Source organism: Saccostrea cucullata, unplaced genomic scaffold (genome assembly GCF_032062105.1).
Source record: "Saccostrea cucullata isolate Sc308-1 unplaced genomic scaffold, CSIRO_AGI_Scuc_v1 ctg14538, whole genome shotgun sequence".
In the NCBI taxonomy this organism is placed as follows: Eukaryota; Metazoa; Mollusca; class Bivalvia; order Ostreida; family Ostreidae; genus Saccostrea; species Saccostrea cuccullata.
The window spans coordinates 96,876-115,371 of record NW_026938154.1 but is presented as its reverse complement, the minus strand read 5'-3'; the positions used below and the strand labels follow the sequence as shown (position 1 = coordinate 115,371).

The 18,496-nt window shown below is 32.9% G+C and overlaps 1 protein-coding gene across 1 annotated transcript in view; it reads left to right on the top strand.

Annotated features, from left to right (window-relative positions):
- The first annotated feature begins 6 nt into the window (after nucleotides 1–6).
- Nucleotides 7–18,496, top strand: part of LOC134249511 (uncharacterized) — a 67,274-nt gene continuing 48,784 nt past the window's right edge. Inside the window, exons 1-3 of the mRNA XM_062731854.1 lie at nucleotides 7–86; nucleotides 4,868–4,945; nucleotides 13,540–13,587. Coding sequence (XP_062587838.1) covers nucleotides 4,918–4,945; nucleotides 13,540–13,587 — 76 coding nt within the window. The 5' untranslated portion in view covers nucleotides 7–86; nucleotides 4,868–4,917. The remainder of the gene's footprint in view (nucleotides 87–4,867; nucleotides 4,946–13,539; nucleotides 13,588–18,496) is intronic.

Genomic DNA, 18,496 nt, shown 5'->3' with positions numbered 1-18,496 from the left:
CACAGGAGGAGTAATAATAGGCGTTATCATTGCTGTACTTATAGTTGTATTCATCATAAAGAGGTTGAAAAAGAAATCGGAAAAGGGTAATACAGTGGACCCTCATTTATCCGGACGCTTTGGTTCCCAGCCAATTTGTCCGGATATGTGAAGCATCCGGATATCTGAATCACAAGTTAAACAAGACAGATTAACATGTAAAAATTTCGTTCCAATGAAAAAACGTCCGGATACTGAAGCATCCGGATATCTGGCGTCCGGATATCTGAAGGTCCACTGTATTCTGATTTTCACTGTATACTAATTCTTATTATTAACTGTAATAACAAACACTTGACATGGGGTAGATGAACAAGTGCAAATATTGAATGGAGTTTATTACATATGACGTCAAAACAACAATAAATCTTACTCTTGGATAACCCTTCATTGAATAAATTTCTGTTTCATTGGTGTTTATTAAGTATTGTAATTTAAGAAAATTCTCATCAGGCCGGAATTAAAAGTATTTTTGTTTCCCCTAACCCGACCTTAAATTCTCAGGTTGGGTCGATAGGTAGGTAAACATTTTTTTATCTGACAGCAACTTTGAAAATACATTATTAAATTTCATGGAAAATGACCTTTATAAATAAGAAACGTACAAAAGAAAGCGATTTGTGAACAAAATGCTTAGTGTCATACATATGCCGTTTAAAAGCAAAATTTATAAAGAATTAACTCACAACTATTATTCAGTTGATCTTGTGAAATATCTCACGCCAGGGAACATTAATTTCATATAAATCAAATAAAAAAAAAGACAAGTTTCTCAAATACGCAAAGACCGGACATCCGAGTATATTTTTTTCAAACCTCCCATCAGCCTCCAGTGCTTTTAGACAATCATTGTACTTTTTTAAGGACCATGAGATTTGCAACTGGTTCTAGAGCACTTTGCTTTGGAGTTTAGAAGTAAGTAGCTAATTTTCAGTCTCGGGTTTAAATCCCTATGAAAACAATCCTTCAAAAGGGACCATAAAAACTTGTGTCCAGTGTCGCAGAAGATGCTAGTTCTAAAAAAATCCCCCATTGATTAATGGCAAAAAAGTGCTGAGTACGTCTAAATTTGGAGCAATGGATTAATGTTCAAATGTCGACCCAACAAATCTCGAAAGGATTAAAAGCAAAGAAGCAACCAATTTTCAAGGGCCTAATTAAAGAAAAATACACTGGACGTTTCAGGAAGCTGAAACATGATTTCAAAACTATATGGAAAGAGTATGTAAACAATATTTAATTTAACCAAACCGAACCTACAAATGATAAAAATACTATATACAATGTCATAGTCACGAATTTTTACCCATAAATAAAGGCATGAAGAAAACACATTTCAATTATATTTGTCAGGATTAAAATTCAGACATATTTAGAACTATGTTTCCATATATAGCAAACATAGGAACATAGATGAACTGGTTATTAGATCAAGACTCAAATTAAATAAAATGTTTAGTGAAATTGAATGTGTTCACTAGGTGGGCCTCTCATCTGCTCATGAGGCGGGCCTTACCATGTATTACGTACCTTAAATTCAACAGACAGGTTCGTTTGTTTGTTGTTTGACGTGCCCTTCGAAAATTTATTCACTCACATGGAGACGCCAAGACACCTCCGAAACACTCTTAATTCGTCATGGTAAATTTTGTTATCGAATTGTTTCAAGAATGAAGAATTCTAATTAGATAAAGGCATAAGATTGAGAGGTCGCCGTTGTATTAAGAAGAACTAATTATCTGTTTTAGGGTGGGGCTCTAATGGTTATATAGTGAAATGCATAAATTCTTTGAACATTCTTTAATATACTAATGATCTAATTACATATTTCAGGCCAATCACATCTGGGCGCCATTTTGTTTCAAACAAATGCTTGAAAATCACACTAGAACAATGTCGATCGTTCTGATAAACACTGATTTTGATAAAATTGAATTTTATACAACTTCGTTAACAATAAAAAAAAATAATTGCATCATCTTATTTAGAAAAATCTTTTCAGTCGGTGCGATTTAATTGGGTCTGTCGCGTTAGGGGAAACAAAGGTATTTTTTATTTTGGCCTCAGTGCCTTTATTCTTCAAATCAAAGTGTATTCAGAGAATGATATGGAGGTTAAGACTGAGTTGATCGAAAAGTATGGTCAAATGGAAACGGAAAACATGAAACATAATGTATTACACCCTAGTAAGTTTAACCTTCAAAGTATTCCTTTTCATTATTGTAAAATATAAACACGTAAAGTTGCATCACTGAAGCAGTAAGCAATTCTGTTTAAGAAGGCAATAGCAAGAAAAATCATGTTGGATGTAATATTGTTAAAGCTGATATGTTATTGAATTTTTTTTTATTTTTACAAATTTTAGCACTGAATGATTTTACTGTGTCAAAGGAAACTTACATGTTAGCAGTTTTAATACGCAGATACGTTAAGACCTCCCAATGAAGTGTACTCCGTAATCTTCCCTTTTGCAGTGTACACTGTGAATTCACTTCTTTGAACTACAAATATATGACGTCATAGTTGAAAATGATCCATTTTTTTTAATCGGAATATATAGAAAAAATCTTTAAAAATCTTCTTTTCAAGAATAGTTGAGAGTGATGTGGCCCCTTGGCCTCTTCTTTTAAATATAATACTAATTAACATGTTATTTTAACCATATTCTATTCGTCCATATCACAAGAAAAGTATTAAAACCATCTTGTAAAATAATTGTTCTTCATCACAAAAAATCACAGATATTTCTATGTGCACGTAAACTCTTCAGTCTCTAATCCGTCCCAGTCTAGATAGTCTACTACATGTACTTAACTACTTTAAAAATCTGTATTTTTCAAACAGAGAAGCATTATTAAACCTTATTCAAATCATGCATATATTTTTTATTAGATCGTATCATACATTGTATCTAAGACGAATCAATTCTTACTTTTAGGTGTCTAGAAGACTAAATAGAAATTCGAAACTCGATACAAGTGTACTTAATGTACAGGGCAACATTTTACATTTTCATATTTGGTATCTGTGGATGTTATTCAAATAGATGAGAGTAAAAGGATATGAAGATAACGAACAGTATTCAATTTCAAATTCCATAAAACAATACAAAATAAGAGCAGAGCAAACACGGACCTCCGAAACATCAGAGGTGGGATCATGTGCCATAGAGGAGTGAATGAGAGAGAGACAACCTTCATCTAATATGTTTTTGTACAGCTCAAGAAGATCCATTTACTGGAGGCTATGACATATGGAAAACAAGTACACTAGACAAAATTGCTAACGCACCACTTGTAAATTTTTATTTTTTGAATTTCCAGCTGTGCACTGCGCATCATTTTTCTACATGTATGAAATTCTTGAATACTAAAGGGGTCTGTGAGATTGTCACAGGAGTATTCCCCCAGTTAAATCAAATAACAAACAGTCATTGACTCTCATATCTCCTAGTTATCATCTGATACCTTAGTGTCCATACCAAATCGACTTCACTTCAGGTTGACCCAGTTTTTGGAACTATTTTCAACTTATTGTATGCTGCTAACTTAATGTCGTGGTTATCTAGAGTAAACAATTTTATGTTTGTTAATCTATTTGGAACAATTTTTAATGAGTGGAATTCATTAGCTTTTTATAACTTACTGAACTGTTATGCAACATACACTTAATGATCACGTGATAGAAATAAAAAATTTACCATTTCCCCGCAAGCACCTTATAGCGCGGTACACGTTTTCATACAATTTAGCGTAAATAATATTATGACGTAATATTTAAATACCAATATAACTTTTCTTACTTTTTGAAATTTTTGCAAGCATAAAATAGAAGGAAATCGGTATAAAATTTAAGATTACATGAACTTTTTAAAGTGTATGAAAATGCGTGATTGCGGGGAAAGGGTATATGAGTGATTTTGCGTTAGAAATAGGAAATGCTATATGCGTTAAAATGCGTTACTGTGGGGAAGGGGGGTTAATTTATTTGGAACAATTTTTCATGAGTGGAATTCATTAGCTTTTTATTGTTTTTATTTTTTACAGATGTCTTTAAGGGAACCCCCTGCAGACGCCATACTGTCTGCTTTTGCACGCTCTTCAAGCGTAAACGCTGCATACGGTGTTACTTTTTGTCTGAGTTTTTAATTAGTACAAATGGAAAGTACACAAATTGAAATTTTTTCTTAAAAAATGGTATATACACTATTTTATTGTTTTCTATGAATTGGTCACACTTCCATAAGCATTGTAGTTATTTATAAAGTTTGACATTAATATGCCTTATTTTTTGTTTAAGTAACATATTTAGGTGTTTCCATCTTTCTGTAAAAAGACCTCTTGAAATGTTTATGTTTATTATTTTATTTCTTACCTTGACTTTTGAAATCCCAAGACTTATCAAAAAATTAAATTAAAGGTAATTATTCTTCAGTCCATTTCTATATCAATATAAAAGTTATCCTCTATTACAAGAGTCTATATATTTTAGATAACTCTGTTACTTGTTTTTTTTTTACTTTTTCATTGCTCTTTTTACTTTTCAACAGATATTTAAAACGTTCATTTTCACAAAATGTAACCCAAATTAGCAATTTCAATCACAATAGCAATATAGGAATATTTTGTCTCCTAATTTGTTGAGTTGTTGAAGCCTTTTATTTATGCAAAGTCTACGAGAGAAACTTAATGAATTTAAAAACAAATACTTCCTGTTTCTCTAAAAAAAATTCAAAACTATATAAACCCAAGCCCTTTGTTAGTATCACAAACCGTTACAACTATCCAGTTCAAATTCTGACAATTAAAAAATGTGAGATTTTTTATAGATCCAAGAAAAACAGAAGACGCTGATGAAGAGTCACAGAGGTTAATTCCAATGAATATTTTCCCTGAACAAAGATATGGTACGTTTTTTTTAATCATAACACAATAACACACGGTGTGTGCAATTATTCAACTTCTGTGGTCCTATACTAATTTTAGAAGACTATTTAAATTATAATGGTGAATATTAGTATACGTTTACTGTATAAATGCACGAGCATCATGCGTTGAAATGTTGATTATCTCGTTATTTCCGGATCAGACGGAGGGTGTGTTCAGTCGGCAAGAGATGTTCACTTCTTTACAGAACCTGATACCACTTGACGTAATTAAGATCTGTATTTGCTCTGCCCCTCATTCGTATTGCTATAATGGACTTTTGAGCTTGAAAACTGTTCCTTATAACCATTTTTCATGGCACAGTAGTTAGAGAGTCTGCTCAAGAGTTGCGAAGTAAGGTGTTGATCCTAACATAGCAGGTTCAAATCCCACTGTTGAAAGTATAGACTAGTTCTTTCGGATGAGACCGAATAAACCGAGGTCCCTTGTCGCAATTTTTGTATGAGCTATTGGTTTTATACTAAAACTATGAATCTGAAGACTGTACATATGACATGTGCTTAACATCCCTGAGGATTATCCGAGGAACATCAGATGAACTCCTTAATAATTCTTTTTATCACACATACTACTACCCCAGGGACAAACTGGAATTTAAATCAACAGTTAAAAACAAATTATATGCTTGGGAAAAAATGCCACACTTACATGTAATGCTATGTACAGTGTATACGTGTCTGGTGTAAAATACCTTCTGACATATTTATCCCCCCTCCTTCGAAGAAGGGAGGGCATATTGCTTTGCTGCTGTCTGTCGGTCGGTCTGTCGGTCCAGTTAGTTTCCGTTCTTTTTCTTCACAACCGTTGCACATACTGAAACGAAATTTATCAGGTTAATATCTATGGCCAACTATAAGGAACATCAAATGAACTCCTTGAATTTGTGTCTCTTATTGATCCAAAGGAGTGACGCCTTTCTATATGGATAATGACGCATTTGCCATTATCTGAGTGTATTTTAGTATGTTTCATCAAGTTGTTTGTCAATAATTAAGAAAATTAAATCGTGTTAGTTTAAAACCTAATTGAACTCTCCTGTTTTACTCAAGTTAATTTCCGTCCACAACAATACTAAAATTATTTAATACAATTTAATGTAATTCCCGACTTTTGTTCAATTAGAAAGCATGTTGTGTAATGGCTAATTTAAAATTCAGTCTCTCCATTTTTAAGACTAACATATTTTTATTTACTTCTATGGTTTTTGCAAGCATATCTACATAAAAAATGAACAAGTTCTGTGATATCTCAACCACCTATTTAATTTGAAAATCAAGTTGTATATCCATTATTTATTTCTCTGCTGAATATATTTATAGATATTATTTGAACACAGTGTCCAAAGAGTTTACCACATTCAAATATTTTCAAAAAATTAACAATAAAATGTCATTCTACTGTGTCAGATTCTTTTCCTCTTTCAAATTGAAATGAAATATATGGAGATAACGAGCAATATTCAAGCTCAAAAGTCCATTAAACTATTATAATTGCAGCAGAACAAACACGGACCTCCGAAACATTGATCAGAGGTGGGATCAGGTGTCATGGACTGGGCATCCACTTTCAAATTGCTCCTGTCGTGATCGGGATATATATCCCTTTTCAAACAAGTATATAAAAAATGGACTGACGATATTTTTGATTCAATGGTAAATATTTGTTTACAAGGTCATAATATAAATTTTAGAACTATAAAGTGATTTTAAACGAGACTGTTGATATCATTGTTTCATAAACTTGTTTGTAAATAAGCTGCCTCGTTTCCGATATTGTGCACAGATAGGTCATGTTCTTGCGTATCCAATCAACTACGAGATATAAACTCCGTATGCAGGTGACAACGGTGTTGTGCTTCATAAGTAAAAAAAAAATGACGAGAAGTTAAAGAATTATTTCAGGAATATTCTTGATACTAGTATAGTTCATAAGATGATATTTGGTTTGGATGTTTTCTTCTATAAATCTTATTTTAAAAAAAAAATCTTTCGAATAAATAGGTCTTACGGAAACTGGCCCCTTTACAAAATAGGACAGTGTCACCTTAATAATAGCCTACATTTCATTCAATTTGACAGTTTTTGGCGGTGAGATGGTATAATACAGATTGGAGGATGTTTAGTTCTATGTAGTGTTTTGCTTCAATATCACCCTCACTGTTTGTTGGAAACCTTGTTAGCCCCTCTTCGACGATGTTTAGATATTCAATCATAGAAAAAAAATACAACAAAGTTAATACATGTAATAACAGTCTGTTGCCTTTATCCCCACTTATGAAAGTAGAAAAAAAAATTTCATAATATGGAAGGTTACAACTACTCCCTATTTCTCCAGAAAATTAGAATGTTTTAAGTCGAGCACCCCTCCCTACCTCCTACATCTACATTTTTGTTCAAAGTGCATTGTAATACATGTTAAGTAAATACAGACTCCATAATTTAAACATTAAAAGAAACGAAATTATGCTATTCAACAGTGCTCATTTCTCCATTTCCCTTTTATACCAAATACCACAACAATATAATATATTGTAATCTCTATATCTCAGATCTTGAAGTGACTTTAATACCGAAAAGTTTACCAATCAGGGCCAATTATTTTTCAAACCTAACGACATGAAAGAAAATTACTAAGCAATACACTTTTTTATTCAAAAAGAATTAATATGATTGAAATTTGGGTACTTTACAAAGAAATTTTTATTTTATCGAAATGCATTTACTTCAGTTGGATCTAAATTGAACACACTTTGAATTTTATTTTTCAAAGTGCGTTATTTTAACAAAGCGTGTTGTAACACAGGATAAGTATTTTCAAAATTTCAATGTGCCAAGTAATCAACGTCTAAGAAAAATTCTACTAGGATGCACTTTTAAGATATTTTAAACTAAGAGTACAACGAGAGCGACAATACTTGAAATTCTAAACATAAAACGTAGTTGTCAAGCCAAAAACACAGCAAGCAATCTTACAAATATGATTGTAACAATTAAATACAAAAATCTAAGTAGACACGTATGTTGCAACCACTATTGAAATAACGACCACTATTGAAATAATCATATCAATCGTGGTTGAGAGTGCATTTCAGTAACAAACATAGTTAGTAACCACTATTGAAATACAACCACTATTGAAATAATTATATCAATAGTGGTTGAGAGTGCATTTCAATAACACACATATGTAATAACCACTATTGAAATACGACCACTATTGAAATAATTATATCAATAGTGGTTGAGAGTGCATTTCAATAACACACATATGTAATAACCACTATTGAAATACGACCACTATTGAAATAATTTTATCAATAGTGGTTGAGAGTGTATTTTAATAGAGATTGTTCTATCTGACGCATCCGTATCCGTATACGTATCCGTATCCGTATCGAGGTATGAGAGGCATCTCGATCCCGATGTCTAAACCAATTAATACATTTTCCATCTCTGTTTGTGGTTAAATAAGCCACAGTCCATGCATTAGAAAATAGCAAATAGCAATTTTTGTATTAAAAATAATAATCTGCTGTACATCTCTATCATTTCGTAAAAAATATTTATTTAAAAAAGAAAGAAAATGAAGTCAAGTATAAAATATTTTGTTTTAATTATATTGTTTTGAAATTAATTTCATTTTACTTCAAAATATTTGTAGGAAATCACCTTTCTCTTTTTCCACTCGCTTAATATCATTTATAGATTTTGTCTGTATTATTCATATGCCATGTAACGGCTTACCAATTACCCCCTTCCCCCCTCCCTCCACACACACATACACACACACACACCCTCTCCCTCACACACACACACACACACATAAAAAATATGTTGTCATCAATAAAATCATCAACGCAATCGGTAAAACGCTGTAGTCGTTTTTAAAGAGACTGTTCAAACTGATTTCAGAATTAGCTTTAGGACCGTTATAAGTATTGAGTATATGCTTTGAAGAGCCCATGTAACTCCCTCCTTTCCCCTCCCCTCACATTGGCGTCAGAAGCAAATTAAAAGTAGGAAGGGGGCTATTTGAAAGAGAAAAAAACAGCCCTGAAAATCTTTGACAAACAAAAAAGTAAGTTAAACATCTTTTGACTTTTATTTATTAACATCATTTGTGGTTTTATATAAATCTATTTCATAATACGGTATTCAACTCTCTTTTTATGTAAAGAATAAAATAATAATTATGGCTCAAATTTTTCAAAATAATACATCTTATTTTGCTAAACCTACATGTTCATCGTGCTAATTTTCTTTTCTTTTTTATCCTACTTTCTTTTTATATATATATAATTTGGCCGAGATCGAGATCAGTGTGAACAAATTATAGAACTGATCATGAAGAGAAGGAACTGCTTTAATGTAGCCGAGACAAAAAATCACACATTAAAGAAAAATTACAATGAGAAAATATCAAAGTTTTTCTGAGCTTGCTTTGTTCACTATAAACTCGATCATGTTCAATTCACAAGCTCCTTGAAACCATATATACGCATCGGAGTAGGAACCGGGGGGGGGGGGGGTTAATCCCCCGTCCCACTTTTTTGTCAAAGATAGACATAATATAGGCATTTAAAATTGGGGTTTATTTTTTTTGGTTGGTTAAGCCCCCCCCCCTTTTTCAATTAGCGCCCCCACTTTCTATTTGCTTTCACCGCCCATGATACGGCTATCGACCTACAATTTAGGGAGTGTATTCAAACCGCACCACAATTATCCAAATTTTTGGGGGGAACTATGACCATCAAATACCTGATAATGAATGGCATAGAAGATGATAAAAAAGGAAAAGAGGATGGACATCAGTGAATCACCCATACACATTTGTTTTGCCTTACAATGTATGGTTAAATCTTTCCCAGTTTATGTACAACTACATTTATTTACAGTTTACAAGTTTAACTTTAAGAGGTTTATCTGAATATATAATTATATATTATTGGAGATATGTCGTGCTCTTGTAAATGTTAATTCGAGAATGAACAATGAATACCCTAATATAAAGAGAGAGATCGAGAGAGAGAGAAAGAGCGAGAGAGAAAGAGCGAGCGAGGGAGAGAGAGAGGTGAATCTAGAAATATTTTCGAAATATTTTTTACTCACTTAAATGAAATATAAACATACAAGTTTGTTTTTCGAATTTTATTTTTAAACCCCCCCCCCCCTAAACAGGATGCATAAGGCGTGTAACTAAGGCAACTGATTTGTTTTTATTAAAAATATCACACTACATATCATTTCTTAGTGAATGAGATTAAAAACCAAACATGAAACGATGGAAATGTAACTAGATGGTTTAAGCATCGGGATCGAGATGCCTCTCATACCTCGATACGGATACGTATACGGATACGGATACGTTAGATAGAACAATCTCTAATAACACACATATGTAATAACCACTACTGAAATACGACTACTATTGAAATAATTATTTCAATAGTTGGTGAGATTCAATTCAATAACAAACATAGGTTGCAACCACTATTGAAATAATGTTCACTTTTGATATAAAAATTTCATGGATTGAATTATGGTTTTAGTTTTGTAATATTACCAGCAACTATCAAAATAATTATTTAAATCACTATCTATATCTTAATTTAAGGACAGATGATACAAACAAAATATGGATGCATGGATTTGTATATATTTTTTTGGTCTGATTTCATTGAAAATGATGCAAATAATATATTTCTAGAATATAAAGTAGTTGTAAAATTGTAAACCTTCCGTATTTATTTATACACTATAATTACTAACCTATACACTGAACCAAACTTCTAAGTGTTCACCTAACATTTTTGAAGTTTTAAAGAACAAATGCAAACAATAAATTATTTCTTTAATTCTTGATTAATGACGCTATTTAGAGTTGGATTCTGCGTAAATTTCATGTAAGTATCTCGTCAGAATTTTAAGCAAAGTGTCAAGGAAACGAAGAACCCTCAAAATGAAAATTCACATAGAATAATATCTATGGAGTAAGACCACCACTCGCTCTAATTACTACAAGACTGTAATTACAGTTGAATACCATGTACCCCTGAATAGGAGATTGGCCCATCTGTTGCCACACCTACTGTTTAGATCTTTCCAAACCGTTGAAATTGTGTGGAAAAGGGGGGGGGTGACATTTCTTATAAAATCCCAAATGTTTAAAATTGGATTCAGATCTGGGAATTTGAGAGTGTAGCATCACACAGATACCTTTTGGTCAATATCCTAGGGTGTTTAGCACGTAAGTGCACCTCTTTAAGAATAATTCAGACTGCTTGAGCTGATATTAGACTGTCACGAGCACAGATTTCTGATCATTCTCGTACGATTGAAATTATTTGTTTTCATGTTTCTAAGATTGTTTCAGGACTATTTAATACTCTTTTAACATGGTGTGAATCGAAATTTGGCCTCAGAAGAAAATCAAGGTAACTTCCGGTTTGGTTAAAATTTGTCAAAAACCTTCAAATTGTGATAAATTGGTGATGAAAAATGACACACAGCCTATAGAAAAAAGTGTTAAAATGGGTTTTGATACTGGTTGTTAATTTTCAAAAGTAATATCAAGTATAATTAAGTACGAAAATAAAAGTGAGTAAAACTTGGTGCAAAAATTGTCCAGATATCAACATTCCAACGGCTTTCCCTTCTATCTAAAGGGTCAGTTTGCCAATATTATGTGTTTTTTAGTGAAACCATTTTTCAAAATTTGATAATGATCACAAAAAGATACTTATTACCCAAAACACGTGCCGCGTAGTACAGATTTATTGTTTTTAAGCTTCGTCACGGAACACTGGTTTTCATCAGTGATCATTGATTTTCTTCAAACAATTGTTGAGAAGACTCATTTGTTGTTATAATTTGAAAATATCACACCATTCTACAACGTAGTTTTTAAATAAATACATTTATTAAAGTGAACACTTAGAAGTTTTGTTAAGAGTATGTTTTCCACCCCAAATCTAATTCTTGTAAAATTTTGGATGAAAAATTAAAAATTTTGTGGTGAAACTTTTCTTTCAATACTGGTCGTATTTCAATACCTATGGTAATCATATTGAAAAGCACTGTTCCCCGCTATTAGATAATTATTTCAATAGTGCTCGTATTTCTATAGTGTTTGAAACATATGGTTATCATATTGAAATGCTCTCTCACCCACTATTGAAGTAATTATTTCAATACTGGTCGTATTTCAATAGTGGTTAATATCTATGTTTGTTTTTGAAATGCACTCTTAACCACTATTGATACAATTATTTCAATAGTGGTCGTATTTCAATAGTGGTTACTAACTATGCTTGTTATTGAAATGCACTCTCAACCACTATTGATATACTTATTTCAATAGTGGTTGTATTTCAATAGTGGTTACTAACTATGTTTGCTATTGAAATGCACTCTCAACCACTATTGATATAATTATTTCAATAGTCGTCGTTATTTCGATAGTGGTTGCAACACACGTATCTTTCTCCCAGAATACAAATCCTTATTTATTTCATATCAGAAAATCATTAAAGCCATCTTTTCAAAGAGTGTGTTTTTATCATAAAAAATCGCACATATATTTATGTTGTGCATGTAAACTGTGAAGTCCTTAAACCCCTACATTCTAGAAATTCTACATGTTTTTACTCACCTGAGCCGAAGGCTCAAGTGAGCTTTTCTGATCACATTTTGTCCGTCGTCCGTCCGTCTGTCTGTCTGTCTGTCCGTCTGTCTGTCTGTAAACTTTTCACATTTTCGACTTCTTCTCAAGAACCACTGGGCCAATTTTTACCAAACTTGGTACAAAGCATCCTTGGGTGAAGGGGAATTTAAATTGTTAAAATGAAGGGACATATCCCCTCGCAAGGGGAGATAATCAAGAAAAGACATAAATAGGGTGGGGTCATTAAAAAATCTCAAGAACCACTGGGCCAGAAAAGCTGAAACTTATAGTGAAAGCATCCTAGGGCAGTGTAGATATTAAATTGTTCAAATCATTAACCCCAGGGGAAGGGCGGGGCCACAATGGGGAATCAAAGTTTTACATAGAAATAAATAGGAAAAATATTTGAAAATCTTTTTCTCAAGAACTACTGGGCCAGAAAAGCTGAAACTTATGTGGAAGCATCCTAGGGTAGTGTAGATTCTAAATTGTTCAAATCATGACCCCAAGGAGAAGGGTGGAGCCACAATGGGGGGATCAAAGTTTTACATAAAATATATAGGAAAAATCTTTGAAAATACTAATATAATTAAATTAATTTTAAATCTGTGTTTTTTTCTAAAGAGAAACATTATCAATCTTATTGAAAGCATGACTTTTAGATGATGCCAGTTCTTGGACCTATTTATTCTTACTTTTATTAAAATGTGTAGAGGAAAAAAAAAAGAAAACTCGATACGTTTCGAAACGTCGAAACGTGTTCTTACTGTAAATGGCAACATTTTGCATTTTTAGATTTGGTATCTGTTAATGTTATTCAAATGAGAGAGAGAGAGAGAGAGAGAGAGAGAGAGAGAGAGTCACATCTTTCATGTTTTTTGTGCAATTCCAGGAAGTCGATTAATTGGAGGCTATGAGATATGGAAAACAAGTATATCAGGTACGTTTTCATGAATCTTTATTTTTAATTTTATTTCACCTGAAATTATCAGCAATACTTCAATTAATTAAATTCACCCACGTGGCGTAGTGGTTAGAGGTCTGCTATAGAGTCGCGAAGTAAGAAATCAATCCTTACGTCGCGGGTTCGAATCCAAGTGTGGCACGCGGATAAGACCGAACAAAACGAGGCCCCATTTCGCAGACGGTGCTGGCACGAAAAAGATCCCTCACTGCTGAAAGGCCCTAAGTGCCGAGCATAGAACAAAATTCGTAGCCCTCGATCGGCAAATGGTGGCGTGTCCATATGAGTGAAAAATTCTCGAGAGGGAAGTTATAGCAACATACAATTAATCAATCAATCATTTAAACAAAAGATCCTGCAGTCAAATTGATTTTTATACATTATTCAGTAGAAAATTAATATAAGAGGGGCTAGGAAAGTTCGTTCGATGATTAAATATTTTAGATAATATTGAATTACATGTGTAGTATTTTACCAAAGAAATGATTTTTCTAGTCTAGCAAAAGCACATGGTTGTATTTTACATGAATTATAGCAAGTCATTTCTACAAGGAGGTCATGGGATTTTTCTTCCATATTAAAATATATATGACTGTAAGACTCCAATTGAAAGTACAATGGCTTCGCTAGAGTCCGATTGCTCATTGTCTTTACGGACATCTAAGTTCGATGGCTCGTTTCCAACGCTAAAATGCGATGGTCCGACACGCAAAATGTCCAATGATGCAGTGGAACAATCAATGTGTATGACATCACGCCAATCGTTGACGCTCTTGTCCTAGCATTTAAAAAGTCGTAAATTCAGTATTTGTCCTCTTATAAAATTTGAATTATTTTGCTTATTGCTACATGTAGCACTTATCAGAGATATTAGAGTTAGTACTCACACATCACGTGACAGATAAGGCCTACTCCTTGCACACTTATGGATTGAAAGTGAGCTTCTTGAAACCCACCTGAGAGATTTTTGGATACTGTAGTCCTTGCACATTTATTCGACTGATTAGGGGTAGTTCAGCACCCAATCAAGATTTCGTTCTCACATACTTTTCAACTTTTTAGGGTTAGTCTTATGCACCACTATCCAAAAATGGGAGTTATTATCTGCATTTGAAATTGTTTTAAATTAAAACAATGGGTTCTTGACATTGCACGGTATTGCATTTTTGCTCAGTAGTACTTTGAGGTCATAAACATTAACTGTTTTCCGCACCATCGGACTTTTTTATGTCATACCATCGTGGTTTGGCGTGACCTTCAGACTTTGGAGTCCCATTGCATTTTGGGATCCTACATATATATATAATCACCTTAAACTCACTCAAATGACAAAAAAGAGCTCGAGGTTCATTTTGTTTGAAAATATTTACTTTTTCTTCACAGCTTATCTTGAATCATGTAAAATTGATGAGCTTAGGTATAAGAAATAAAAATTAACCATTTTTCAAAAGGTTGTTTGTCATATTGAAATTTTTCACTGACTTTGATAAATTTTACATAGTATTTGAAAGGATTTATTAACCAATGTGATTGATATATGTTAAGGATACATGTATGATACACCACTGATTTTTCTGCACAAACATTATCTGTTGCATACTTGCCCAGCTCTTATCATTCAACAAACAGAACGAAAGATAACTAAAACCTTATCAGTAGCTAGATGGACCCTGTGAACCTGAAACATCACAAATATGAAATATTTTATCGTCTTTTTTTATCCGATAATGAAAGTACATAATCATTCTATTTGTTTGCTAAGAAGAAGTGTATAAAACTAGTCCGTTGACACCAAACTGCCGTTTACACCACAAAATTATTCAATATTATAAAAATTTCATAATGGTTTGAGAAGATAAACAATTAAAGAAAAAATGTGTTTTACACTATTATGCTTCCTGTCTGTTTGTCTCTATATAATCTCTACCCAACAACTTTCGTAGTGTTCAAAGGATTTATGCAGCTTAAGCATACTATGCCGAAATAGTAGCATTCTTAAACTAAGAAAATAAAGCTGTAGTCTGGTCTCAAAGTTTCTGAAAATGATGACCGTAACGAAACATTAAAATTACCGTAATCTCGGTTTTTTCAATGATGTTGGATGACTGTAATATTCCTAATTCGATGTGTAATAGTGTTTTTTTTTATTTGCTTCTGCAGAAACAAATATTTAGAGTCATATCTTTGTTTCATATTTACAGATATTGCCAATATATATGATATATATATGTATACTATAGAACTTGTCGATGTACAGTATACTATAAAAAAAAGCTGTATTATGTACCTTGTAAGTTTGTGCACCCTCAATAAATCAATAAAAAAGCTTGTCAACTTGAAGGATTCTTGTAGCTGTTTCCTTGTAGCATATCGCTCTTCCCCTAATTAAATTTGAAATAGCTTTCTACGGACCTGTATTGTCCATGGAATGACTGTACAATATCATGAGTTTGCATATCTATAAAACGGAAATTTTCAATACACAAATAAATATGTTATATGCCCTATTGTAAAAATACAAATCACAAGAGTTGGCATAATGTATTAAAATACGTTATTCTTGTAATATCATAGTAATTTTTGAACAGAAAATATTTACTGAAAATTTTGGGGAAAATGGTATAGAAATGTGTAATGTTTGAAATACATGTCAGAGAGAACTAATGCCAACTCCTGTGGTTCAAGTAATGATAGTTTACTTTATTAAACCAAATTCAATTTATATTTTTATTGCCTCTGATCTCGTCTGGATAAATGCGCTGCTTCCTTCCACTTATTTTTAGCTCACCTGAGCCAAAGGCTCAAGTGAGCTTTTCTGATCAAAATTTGTCCGTTGTCTAACGTCGCTGTGGTTGTTGATGTTTTCGTTGTCGTCGTAAACTTTTCACATTTTCATCTTTTTTCAAGAACCACTGGGCCAATTTCAATCAAACTTGTCACAAAGTATTCTTAGGTAAAGGGGATTCAAATTTTTCAAATAAGGGGCCACTCCCTCTTCCAAGGGGAGATAATTATGAATTACTGGTAGCGAAAAATTAATGGCATTTTCAAAAAATCTTCTTTTCAAGAACCACTGGGCCAAGAAAGATGGAACTCATGTGGATTCATCCTCTGGTAGTGTAGATTTAAATTTATTCAAATCATGACGCCTGGGGCAAGGGTGGAGCCAAAATGACCGATCAAAGTTTTTAATAAGAATATAAAGGAAAAATCTTTAAAATTCTTCTTCTCAAGAGCCATTGGGACAGGAAAGATGATACTCATGTTGAGTAATCCTCAGGTATTGTAGATTCAAGTTTGTTCAAATCATGACCCCGGGGAAAAGGGTGGGGCTAAAATTGCCGAGCAAAGTTTTACATAGGAATGCACAGGAAAATTCTTTAAAATTCTTCTTCTCAAGAACCATTGAGACAAGAAAGATGAAACGGGTGTGAATTTACCCTCAGGTAGTGTAGATTCAAGTTTGTTTAAATCATGACCCCCCGGGGTAGGTTGGGACCATATAGGCTGATCAAACTTTTACGTAGGAATGTATAGAAAAAATCTTTAAAAATATAATTCTCAAGAATTTTTGGGCAAGGAAAGATGAAATTCATATGGAATCATCTTCAGGTAGTGTAGATACACATTTGTTCAAATCATGACCCCAGGAGAAGGGTGGGCTAAAATAGCCGATCAAAGTTTTACATAGGAATTTATAGAAAAAATCCTAAAAATTATTCTTCTCAAGAACCATTGAGACAGGAAAGATGAAACTATCCTCAGATAGTGTAGATTCAAGGTTGTTAAAATCATGACCCCCCGGGGTAGGTTGGGGTCATAATGGCTGATCAAACTTTTACATAGGAATGTATAGGAAAAATCTTAAAAGATCTTCTTCTCAAGAATCATTAGGCTAAGAAAGATAAAATTCATATGGAATCATCTTCTGGTTGTGTAGATACAAATTTCTTCAAATCATGACTCCCGGGGTAGGGTAGGACCAAAATGGCCGATCAAAGTTTTACATAGGAATATATAGGAAAAATCTTTAAAAATCTGCTCAATATCCACTGGGCCAGGAAAGAGGAAAATCATGTGTAATCATCCTCAGGTAGTGTAGAATCAAGTTTGTTAAAATTATGAACCCCCGGGGTCAAAATGGGCCAGCCATGCTAAGTTATAAAAAATCATCTTTAGGTAGTGTAGATTCTAGTTTGCGCAAATTATGACACCCTGGGGGTTGAAATTCACCCCCCCCCCTCCTTACCTCAGTAAACTTTCAGTTCTGATCTGATATGTGCTTTTTCCTAGCCAATTGCTCAGTTTAGCGATGTGGCCCCTGGGCTTCTTGTTTGATATATGTAACTTTATTGTTGAAATGTTATGAATGGTGTGTTCTTGCTTTTTGTTGCAGCATGGCCAAAGGGGAATATCTGGTACTTTGTGAATAAAATATGATATTGAAAAAAGTAAAAATGATTTCTCTAGTTAGAACATTTTAATGCTTGTCAAATCTTTAAACGTACATTTTATTTGTCACTATCTTTAACCCCACCCCTTTCAAAAAACATTTAGCCCTTAGGCCCGTTTTCCAATGTATCTTATTGTTAAACATAATTCAATATGGCTTGTATTTTCTAATGACTGCCTTTTTTGAATGATATTATATATTTTACATAGAATGACAATTTCCGAACAGAATTTACTCAGATTTCGGCTACGTTTTATCCATGCATTTGACGATCGCTTTTTTCCCATTTAAATACAGATCGTCCTGCGAGTCAAAACTTCTAGTAAAAAGTTTTGCTTATGAATGAACTTTTGATTCTTTAAAAAAGGTTACTAATAAATATAGCTCTAAGAATTGTTACTCAGCAATAAACTTCAATGTTGGTTGATAATA